The sequence below is a fragment of the Euprymna scolopes genome, chromosome 44 (genome assembly GCF_053919585.1).
Source record: "Euprymna scolopes isolate OS-2025 chromosome 44, ASM5391958v1, whole genome shotgun sequence".
Lineage (NCBI taxonomy): Eukaryota > Metazoa > Mollusca > Cephalopoda > Sepiida > Sepiolidae > Euprymna > Euprymna scolopes.
Window position 1 is genome coordinate 53,120,672 of NC_136525.1, and position 12,289 is coordinate 53,132,960.

The 12,289-nt window shown below is 37.3% G+C and overlaps 2 protein-coding genes across 2 annotated transcripts in view; one reads left to right on the plus strand and one right to left on the minus strand.

The window, feature by feature from the left end:
* LOC145268612 (uncharacterized) overlaps positions 1–12,289 on the plus strand; it is a 746,770-nt gene that overhangs the window by 713,646 nt on the left and 20,835 nt on the right. The gene's annotated exons all lie outside the window — the stretch shown is intronic.
* Positions 1–12,289, minus strand: part of LOC145268613 (neuronal acetylcholine receptor subunit alpha-10-like) — a 106,299-nt gene that overhangs the window by 23,266 nt on the left and 70,744 nt on the right. The window contains exon 6 of the mRNA XM_080124082.1: positions 9,185–9,554. Coding sequence (XP_079980208.1) covers positions 9,185–9,554 — 370 coding nt within the window. The remainder of the gene's footprint in view (positions 1–9,184; positions 9,555–12,289) is intronic.

Consider the following 12,289-nt stretch of genomic DNA (forward strand, 5'->3'; position numbering starts at 1 on the left):
AACCCTTTTCGTTATGTGTTGTTGAAAACTTCCAGTATCCCAAAATTCGGATGGGTTGTTACCATAACCTGGCCAAAAAAGGCAATTTCTCATCAAGATCTGGTATTCTCTCCCTTATTTTTGGATTCCTCACAAAATTCTGGTTAAGAAAGATGGCCTAACACTTATGATTGATAGGTTTTGAGTAATTTTCTTAAAATAGTTTCGCAATCTGCAGGATATGGTCCTTGGGACAAAAAAACGGGAAGTGCGATTCCGGCCGTCATGAAAGAATTGCTTGAAAACATGGTTTCCCATCAAAATTTTGTATTCGTTTTTGTTTTATTGGATTCCTCGTGAAATTTTGGTTTAGAAAAATGGTATAACACTTATACATTATCTGTTTTGAAAATTGACCTAAAATGGCAATTGTGTCCCAAATCTATGCTTGGAGTCTTGAAACGTGTCATAAATAAATTCTTTGGAGTTAAAATTTAACACACGCATTTGTCGGCTTCAAAGAATGTTTTTTTTCGAATCAAATATTAACTGATTCGGGTGACTATGATAAAGCCATTTGAAATTTAGATCAAGAGATTTTTCGGTTTTCCATAACATATTTTGTCGGGATGTTGACAGAACAAATGAATTCAAAGGGGAAAGAATATCAAACGGATATTTTTAAATAGATGAAAGCTGGTGATCTATTACAAGCTAAACAATAATATTTCCTCTGATTATCAGTTGATAATATGGAAAAAACCATTATAAAGAAGGCGGGGTCAGACAAGTTGGGGAGGAGTCAATTTGATTTTGGAAATTGGGGGCGGAAAAATAATACCTGCCACAGGCCAAATTGACTAATGAGAAGGAATCAGGTGGATTGTTATCCATCAATTTGATTGGTCGAAGACGAACGTAGGCGTCGTCATTATTCAAGGGTTTTACTATATAAGATCTGTAAAACTCGATTTAATCAGATTCGGCAGAGAGATAGATAGGAGCAGAGTTAGAAGAAGAGAGAAGACAGAGATAAAGGTCTCGGTAGAGGACTCCAGCCACCCAACTTCTCTCTCCCCTCTCGCTGGTCGCCAGAGAGCTCAATTTGCAACTTAATAGAATCCAGAGGACCTAGGAAGAGACCAGCCAGAACACCTTAACGATAATTACAACGGTCTGCGACTCCGACCGAGTATTTCAACAACAAGAAGCTCATTCACAAATCTAATTGCTTGCTTCCATTTAATCTTCAATTGTACATATGTCTGTAGATAATCATTTATGAATTTCCTAAATACATTATATATCAACCAACCTCCGGAGTTTGTTTGCTGATGTGCTGTTGTTTCATGTAATTTTAATTCTTTTACTTGCCACTTGTGACCCCGTTCCCGTCAACGAACACCCAGTCAACAGGACGACCAACTAGACGATCAAGAAGAACAGGCTTTGAGGACCGTGCAACCGAGAAGAGTCCTCCAACGCCTTGACGAGGACTCACTGGGTGACGCGACGTACCAACGGTTGGCAGACCTGGTTGCCCAGTCAACATAATTAATTACCCGGTGACTAGGATAGTCATAATTGGGCATCGACCCAGGGTGAAGATCATAACTGGGCCGCGATCAGAGGTTCAAGGTCGTGTAAGACCATGTGTCAAGGTCACATTGGGACGGAATTTCATATAAAAACAATGGTATCTATGTATTCCTCATATTTTTAAAATGACTATATTCAAACCCTCCTCTACATAAAGCGCGGCTTGGAGGTACAGAATATATTTGACAACACGATCGAAATCCTATGTTTATGATGGCAACCCAACAGCACGTCTGCTGAAAAAAAAGACAAACTGGCTGATGTGGAGACTCTGCTCACCTTTATAACCCCTGCGCATTGTATATATCTTTTATCTAACTATGCTCGTCGGGGGGTATATATAAACGGGTGTAATTTGTATTCATTAGTTCCTACTTTTGAACATCTTATCCTCGAGTGGCTTCCGGGCCTTTATAAGTGGTGACTTGTAAAAAAAAAAAAAAAAAATTCACACTCTACTATGTACCCCGCTACATAATAATAATAATGTGACACCGACTTTAAACACAGATTGCGGCGCTTCTACACTATTGGGACGAAATTTCGAAAATCGTAAAATTGAATTTCATATGAAAACAATGGTATCTATGTATTCTTCATATTTTTAAAATGATTATATCCAAACCCCTCCTCTACATGAAGCGCCGCGGCTTGGAGGTACAGAATATATTTGACAACACGATTGAAATCTTTTGTTTATAATGGCGAGCCAACATCACCTCTGCTTAAAAAAAAAAAAGACAAACTGGCTGATGTGAAGGCTCTGCTCACCTTTATACGCCCTGCACATTGTATATATCTTTTATCTAACTATGCTTGTCGGGGGTATATATAAACGGGTGTATATTATTTACGTTTTATATTTGTGCCTATTGTTGGTCTAGTGGTTGTTTATTTAGGCGCTTCTGCACTATTGGGACGAAAATTCGGAAATCGTAAAACTAATTTCACATGAAAACAATGTTATCTACGTATTCCTCGTATTTTTAAGATGATTATATCCAAAAATTACGAAAATTTCTAAAACGAAAAGTGTTTTAGAAAGGGGGAAAAAGGTGCATTTTTTTTCTTCGCCAGAAGCCATTTTTCCTATGGTAAGAATTTTTTTCTGCAAAGTTAAATGTCCAAAACCAACTAGCAAATACCGTGTAAGCTTATCGTTATTTCGATAACATCTGGGATTTGAAAAAAAATAAATAAATAGATAACACGCTTTACTTTATACCACTATGTTCCTCAAACCCTCTACATGAAGCACAGCTTGGAGGTACAGAATATATTTGACAACACGATCGAAATCCTATGTTTATGATGGCGAACCAACATCACCTCTGCTAAAAAAAAAAGACAAACTGGCTGATGTGGAGACTCTGCTCACCTTTATAACCCCTGCACATTGTATATATCTTTTACGATAAACACTCGTCTAGCTAAAACCACTGTCAATAATTTTCCCCACTCTTTATCTGTGCCAAAACCAAAACATAGATTCCATGAACTAAGTGTCTTTCTTAGAAGTGCATGCCTGTGGAACTCTCTTCCGTTTGTCTGTTTCTCACCTGACTACAACCTGGATGTCTTCAAGTCCAACATAAACAAATTCCTGATGAACCGCCCTCTTAAGTAAGACACTTTATCAAATCTCCAATACTAACGTACTGTACACGCAATAACCCTTATTCCCGAGTGACTACCAGGCCTTGATAAGTGGTGACTACCCTGTAAAAAAAAAAAAAATCTGCACCTCGACTATGTACCCCGCTACATAACAAGGTGACATCCACTTTGAACATCAGATTGCGGCGCTTCTGCACTATTGGGACGATGAAAACAATGGTATCTATGTATTCCTCATATTTTTAAAATGATTATATCCAAACCCTTCTCTACATAAAGCGCGGCTTGGAGGTACAGAATATATTTGACAACACGATCGAAATCCTTTGTTTATGATGGCGAGCCAACATCACCTCTGCTCACCTTTATACACCCTGCCCCCTGCACATTGTATATATCTTTTATCTACCTATGCTTGTCGGGGGTATATATAAACGGGTGTGTATTATTTACGTGTTGATATATTTGTGCCTATTGATGGTCTAGTGGTTGTTTATTTAGGCGCTTCTACACTATCAGAACGAAATTTCGCAAATCGTAAAACTGAATTTCACATGAAAACAATGTTATCTACGTATTCATCGTATTTTTAAGAGGATAATATCCAAAAATTACGAAAATCGATAAGGTAGAAAATTATTTATTAAAGAAAATAATAAAATAGAATTTGATGAAAACGATCGTACGACACAGGAGAAGTCAAAAGAGAGGTAATTTTCTATTGGTGGTTAAGGTACTTGGCAAAATTAAAATATAGGATTCTAATTAAAATTCACTTGAATGAAACGTGGAATATTCTCTGTAGCTTAATTGCCATATATATGTTCATAACTTACTATATATAAATATACAATATATATATATATATATAGATATATATTATATATATTTTATATTATTTAATATAATATATATATAATATTTAAAAAATATATATATGTAATATACATATACATATAATATATAATGCTTGTCGGGGGTATATATAAACGGGTGTAATTTGTATTCATTAGTTCCTACTTTTGAACATCTTAAGCCTAAACACACACACATATATAAGTCCTGCCAGTGACTTGCACACCCTCAAGCAAACATAACACTGAATACGGTTATTGACATGCATACTTTTTTATATATATAAATCTATATATCTAGAAAAGTGAACCTGTCTGTGTGTCTGTCTGTGTACATTTCCCTACGCAATAACTCTCTCAATTTTTAATCTACAGACTCGAAATTTGATATACAGGGTACTGAGATTTGGGAAAATCTATGTGATCGGTTTTCGGACAGAAATTGTGCTGTTAAGGGGTCAAAGTTAAGCGATTTGACCTTTGAGAACTCTACCAAACTCCTCCGACAATTTTGGGTCTAAACACTTGACATTTTAGATATAGGTTCCTTGGACATGGATCTAATTAATAACTTGATTTGAGCCCCAAACAATGAACATTAAGGGGTCATAATAGGGGTCAAAGTTTAAAAAAATTTGACCTCTGCAGTCTCTACCTAATTACTCAGACAATTTCTGGTCTAAACATTTGAAATTTTACATAAAGGGTATTCAGAGATAGGGCAAGCTTTTTCATGGGTTTAGGTCGAAAATTTTTAGTTACTAATATATAAATGTATGTATGTTTGCATGTCTGCCAAAAACTTTCGACAGAGGCGACGGATTTTACCAAGATCAGTATCGTTTTGAAGTTCGACCTTTCATACAACAAATTTTGAAAAATTGGCTAAAAACATTAACCTTCAACTAGGCACTTTTCTACGGGGGGGGGGGAAGGCTTTTTTCGCCGATAGTTTTTAAAGATATCTTCTCCTTTCGATTATCTAGCCTTAATGTAAGCATAAGTCACTTCTAGTTTGGCGGTGGTCGTAACCACAAAGATTTCAGTTTTTTTTTTACCGTTTTTTAAATTTTTTTTTATGCTCAGCATACACCTCCAAACACCCGGGAAACGCCGGGCTGAAATGCTAGTATATAAGAATATATATATACTAGCATGGATGCCCGGCGTTGCCCAGGTGTTTGGAGGTGTATGCTGAGCATAAAAAAAAATTTAAAAAACGGTCAATTTTTTTTAACTTTGACCCCTTATCATGACCCCTTAAAACTTATTGTTTTGGTCTCAAATTACATTATTAAGATAGATCCATGTCCAAGGAACCTATATCTAAAATTTCAAGTGTTTAGACCCCAAATTGTCAGATAATTAAAAAAAATCAGTGAATAAGAGAAAAAAAAAGATTAAATGGTGATAGAATTAAATATAAAATAGAAAATAAAATGTCAAAATGACCCAGGCAAGATAACGTTAAAAGGCGCGAAAAATATATGGCAAAAAAAGAGGTCAACTGAAATGTACAGGTTATTACTAAAGAAAATGTCAGCAAGAGTTATCAAATAAAAAATAAATTAATAAATAAAAAAAATAAAAATAAAATATAAAATAAAAAATAAAAAAATTTTAAGGGGAGAGGATGGCCGGTATCTGCAAATTCCAGATAAAGCAAGTAAGTATGTAAGTAAATGCATATAGTAAAATATAAGTAAATATACATACAGGATATAGATGTGTGGGTAGATTGATATATTAGATAGATAGGAGTATTTAAAGACTAAAACGGAAATTGCAGATAAAAAACGGCCAAGCGAAGAAGAAATAAAGAATTAAAATAATGAAATATTAAGTTATAAAGTGTTAAGAAAGTATGTAGAAAAAACGATAAAATTAAAGAAAAATTATATCTATCTGAAAGGTTAAAGTAATAACTGTGTAATTTGAAAATAACCATAATTAAATTTGGACTTATGTTTACAGAAAGAGATCAGTTCGTTTTTAGAATTTATTATATTGTTACTTTGAGGGGAAGTAATTATAGTTATAGGTTCGGTTGTGGAGAGGCGACATGACTTAGAGCCTGGAGTATAAGACTTAACTTTTTTTATGATAGTCCATTTGATTGAGAAGCAGGTATTGTTAGAGTTAAGTTTTTAATTAAAGTGGTTAGAGAAGTTCCTTGGTTATTATTAGAATTATGGTTGCTAAAAGAGGAAATGTGGTTTGATATTGTTTTCTTAATTAATATTGAAGTAGCGCAGACATATATGTATGTACTTTATTAAAAGCTCGAGGTCTGATATTAATACTAATTTGCTGATTTGTATGAGTTAAATAGTTTGAATTTTGTCCATTGTGTTCAACAAAGGGTGGGACAATGATAGTACGACGACTGTTTTGGAGGGATAATGAGTGTTGTTAGTGTTAGGATGGCTGTTAGGAGAAATATTATTATTCTCATTAATATCATTATTATTATTGCTAGTTGTATGATTGTAGATGGAGGGACTGGTCGAGTGGTATATTGGATTAGTAACTACATCAGATGGAGGATGGGAAGAAGGACTACTTGAAAACAAAATATTAGTGTCTGTTATGGGAGGATTGCGTGGGGGCTCAGTAATTGTGCATTTTTATTTTATATATATATATATATATATATATATATATATATATATATATATATATATATATACACACACACACACATACATACACATGTGTACTTACATATACACATCTGCCAATTTTGGGTCCAAACACTTGAAATTTTAGATATAGGTTCCTTGGACATGGATCTAACTTAATAACTTGGTTTGAGCCCCAAACAATAAGGGGTCATAATAGGGGTCAAAATTTAAAACCCGGGCAACACCGGGCTGAAATGCTAATATATATATACATATATATATATATATATATATATATATATATATATATATATATATATATATATATATACAATTAATAAAACATGTTAAAAACACTTTAAGAAGAGTTAAAAACACATTTAATTTTCAAAGAGGAAACACAAATTAAGTGGATTGTCCTTAATCCGCAGAGTTTTGAAAGAAATACTTTCCTTCTCATCAGAGTGTAGGAATTAGCGAAATGCGAAATCGGATTTTGCTCGCAAAGTATTTAGTGAAACTACAAGTAAGCCATAGAGCTTACTTGGTAAAAATTAAAAACTAGTGAAGCAGAGGGAATGGGGAAAAAGAAAAAGATTTCACGTGAATGGATGGTCGCGTGAAGAGTAGAATATACAATCACGGTAAAATCCAAGAAAAGTTGGTTAAAGTTCCGTGTCTACAAGTAAAAATCCAAAGGAATTGTGCTGCTGGAAGATATTTCGATGTAATCCAGAAGGTAGAATTCCGTGAAATAATTCAAAAATGGGTACAAGGAAAAAAAGAGTTATATACAAATTATGCTCTCTCCCAATCCAAGTTTTTTTTTTTTTTTAATTTTTTTTTTTTATTACATTTTCACCCCAAACAAGGCAAATTGCCACTTTGGTGTAGGGGGCTACTATCAGGGGCAACACTACTGGGGTACTATGTAGGGATTTGGGCAGCAAGGTGTCGGTTCACATTACACTTGAACTTCTGCACGTCAGTACTGTTGGGGAAGCAGGGACCTGGAATGGAATTCCAGAGTCTAGCGGTTCTGGGGAAGAAACTATTGGAGTAAAAAGATCTTTTACATCTAGGGATCTCTACAGTGTGGGGGTGGGATTTAGCAGCCTGTCGGGTTTGTCGAGGGTGCTCACGTCGTGGGGGCACAAGTGCTTGCAGTTCGTCAGAGCATTCACCACTAAAATACTTGTAGAAAAGGCAGAGGGATGCAAAATTTCGTCGATGGGACAGAGGCTGAAGCTTAGATGCCAGTTCAGGGCCTATCAAGTTATAACAACAGGATCATTACCAGCACCCTCAAAATGCAAATACGGTTATGTACCCAGGGTGATGAAAAAGCTTCCAGCCACGGTTATGGTCTTTAGTGTGGTTTGAAGTAAGGGCCATATCATGGCACCTCACATCATCAAAGTCAGCTTGAAAGTCATCACCAAAGTGGTACAATCAGGTGGCCGCTGGCATACCCTGGGTGTTGCAGCAGGACTCTGCACAGACCCACAAGTCCAAAGAGATCCAGGCTTGGTTCTTCAGAAGGAGTTCCACCACTTTGTACCCTTCTCTAACTGCCCCCCCCTCTTCCCCTGATTTGAACCCGCAGGACTACTTCATTTGGTCATAGATTAAAAACATCAACCTGACCTCCCACAATACTAAAGCCAGCCTTATCATCCACCGAGTATTCGCCGAGCTCTCACTGTTCCAGATGCCTATCGTGGCAATGATTGAGGCTGAAGGTGGCCGCTGGTAGCAGAACTTGGTGCTAGCCCATGTCACATTGGATTGGCTTCAGAAGGAGTACTACGATTTTGTAACCTTCTCTCACTGGCCCCCACACCTCCCCTCGACTTGAACCCGCTGAACTACTTTGTTTGGATATAGGTCGAGAACATCACTAACATAACCTCCACCACCACCAAAGCCAGCGTGATCGTCGCCAAACTATGTTTTTTTTTATTTATTTAATTCATAATTAAATGTCAAAGGTTAATAATTAAGTAAATAATTAACCAATGGTAATAAAAAAAAACTGCAACCTCTCTCCCACAGAAGAGACGTTGCGAGCCTATCCTTGTTTTATCGTTATTTCCATGGCAAGTGCTCGTCTAAACTCCAATCTCTGGTCCCCCCTCGCCAATCTTTCACGAAAAACACCCGTCTAGCTGAATCCACTGTCAAAAATTTCCCCCCACTCTATATCTGTGCCTAAATCAAAACGCGGATTCCATGAACAAAGCTTCTTTCTTAGAACTGCACGCCTGTGGAACTCTGTTCCGTCTGCCTGCTTCCCTCCAGACTACAACCTGGATGTCTTCAAATCCAATGTTAACAAATTCCTAATGAACCGCCCCCTTAATTAAACACTTTATCAAATCTCCACACTAACATAATGTACTTGCAATAACCCTTATCCCTGAGTGGCTTCCGGGCCTTAATAAGTGGTGATCACTGTGTAAAAAAAAAAAAAGACTAGAAGGGAATGTTTAAAAAAACGGGTTGACTTACCAAGCGTGACTTTTTCAGAACTGTGCGTTGGTAACAAGAATAGCAGAATTGTGAGGACTGAGAGAATGAAGCTCGGTGCAAGCAACGCAACCACATAGTTGTTGGCGTTGCGAACAAATTTGTTTGTGTACACGATAGTGTAGTACGTCTCTGGGCAGCAAGCGTACACTTTGCTCTGTCTCTCGGCCGTTGCGTTTGCGAGGTTCCAGCGTGAGTTAGACTGGTAACTGGATAAGTCGATCTTGGAGGAGCCAAGAGAGAGGTTGATCTGAAGACTGGAGTAAACCCAGGATCCCATGGATATCGCGCAATAGGCCGAATCGAACGGAAAATTATGCGGATCAAATTCACATCGGACTTTGGATTTCATCTGAAAACAACAAAATTGGAAAAAAAAGATGTACATATATATAATGCAACAGATCTACTAGTATGGAAATCCAGTGATTATTGGTCTTACAAAATATTATTGGCTGTAACATTTTATAAAGACAATCCCAGCTAAATAAAAATTGCTCAATATACCAGATAGAGCAAATAAATCATAAGATGTGAAATTTCAAATATAGAATTTTTATTAACAAATAAATTAAAATCAAAAGGCATTTATTACCATTATTTTCCTATTCCTTGTTTTTTTTTCTATTTCGCCTGCCATGAGATTAACAAAACCCTGCCATATCAACACCAGCTTAAAAGTCTCGCTTCCACTACAGGACCACATGTCCATCTTATCCAATGCACTTTGTTTCTTCCTTCTGACCATGTGGAGTATTCTTTTTCTTTTTTCTCCTGACGCAGGGGTGATTTTCAGATCGTCTAGTGTGGCATCTGTCCGTAAAGGAAAGTCAGAGAGGGGGTGGTTAGCATAGTCCAGTGTGGAGTTGGAGGCAAACCATCTGGCAAGCTTGTTAGCCTTCCCAGTTGCAGAGCAAACAACCTCATGATTGTTGGATAGTGGGGCAATTGTTGATTACCCATTATTTACTACACTGTTGTAGATTTTCCAGAAGTTTCGGGTTCCTAATTTCTGTGCTTCGATGCGTTTTTGGGTGGTTCCAGTAAATTCTCTCTTAGCTGTCGCTATTTCTTTCTTACAGTTATTTCTGGCTTCTATATACTTCTGTCTGTTTGAACTGGACTCATGTCGGTTAAATTTGCGGTACTCATGCTGCCTTTGCGCTATGGCAGCCGCACAAGTTGAAGTGAACCATTGGGGAGAGTGGTGTTTGCTATAGAATTTGCGTGTGGGAACATGTGCTTCAATTGCTGCTTTGAACCATTCAGTGGTCTCATTTGCGCAATGTTCAGCAGGAAGTGAAAAGATATTTTGCCATGGAGCGTCCCTGATGGCTTCCCAGTCAGCCTTTTTATAATATCTCGTTGTTTTGAGCAGTGGCTCTTCAGTTTTGGGTCTAGAGTTTAGGGCGATTTCAACCATTACCACTGCATAATCGGCGTTCCCAAGAGGGCTGTGGGCATTTGTTACACAGTCATCGGGAACTGTGGTCAGAAACACATCTAGAAGTGATGCATGTTGCTTTGGGGAGTGTGGAGCCACCCTTTAACTACCATTGCTCCCAGGTCCACTCTGACCCAGAGTGGTAGTACCTGTTAGGGTCCCAACTATGGGTTAAATAGAAACCGACTTGAAAAAAACAAATATATTCTATTAAAAAATTTTTCTTCAAAATCTTTGGATTCAGCATTAAATAACCCGAAAAGGGTTGATATGCCGTAAAACAAAAACAACCAACAACCAACCAACCATTTGGTATATAGGGTTGCCAGAAACTCATTGCCACAAGGACAATAGTCTTTGATTGCAGCATCTGCCGGAACAGATACTACACTTTGAGATATTAAATCTTTTATTCAAGCAAAAAAATGAACATGAACAAAAAACTTAGGCACAAATCTGTACCAAGGCCGCTGGAAAAATCGATCCGGTAGATATCTCACTGCTGATGCAATTCTCTATCTATATAAGAGCCAGGTACGTCCAAGGATGGAATACTGTTGCCACATCTGGCTAGGAGCTGCTAGAAAGCACTTGTCCTGCCTTGATAGAGTTCAAAATAGACTTCGTAGCCTCGTAAGAGATGTCCTTTTCTCTTCCCTGCAACCTCTATCTCACAGAAGAGATGTTGCGAGTTTGTCTCTGATGTATCGTTTTCATGGAAAGTGTTCGACTGAGCTTCAATCTATGGTCCCCCCTCGCCAAACTTTCACAAGAAACACTTGTCTAGCTGAAAACACTATCAATAATTCCCCCCCCCACACTCTTTATCTTTGCCTAAACCTAAACGTAGATTCCATGAACAAAGCTTCTTTCTTAGAACTGCACGCCTGTGGAATTGTCTTCCGTTTTCCTGCTTTCCGGCTGACTACAATATGGTTGTGTTCAAGTCTAATGTAAATAAGTTCTTGATGAGCCGTTCCATATAAGTTATCAAATTTACCGGATTTTCATTACTAATGATTACTATATTGTCCAATTTCTACTGTACGCTCTTTAACCCTTATCCTTGAGTGGCCTCTTGGCCTTGATAATGTGATGATGCCTGTGTAAAAAAAAAAAAAAAAAAAAGTCGTCGGTCATCCTTGTTATTAATATTATCTCTATCGTGTTAGAATGTAACTTACGCCTGAAAGTATCCTGTACCTCTACAAGGCCACCATTCGTCCATGTATGGAATATTGTTGTCACGTTTGGGCTGGTGCATCAGCTACTAAGTCTGCCACTTAAACAGGGTTCAAAAGAGAGTCGCTAACCTAATATGTCTCACCCTGTCAGCTAGGCTTCAACCTCTTTCCCAACAATAAAATGTTGTATCTGTCTGCCGTGTTTTTTTTTTTGTTTTTACATAGGCATCACCACTTAGCAAGACCCAAGGGCCACTCGAGAATAAGGGTTAAAGAGTGTACAGTAGTCAATTGGACAATATAGTAATTGTCCCTATTTACAATGCCTCCCCACAGGACAGAGCTAGACACCCGGATCGTTTTTTTAATGTGGAGAAAAGGAACAAAAATAAAAATTGTCTCGGTCGTGACGGATTTCTCCTCCACTGACAGAGAACAAGAAATTGAAGTGCAGCATCT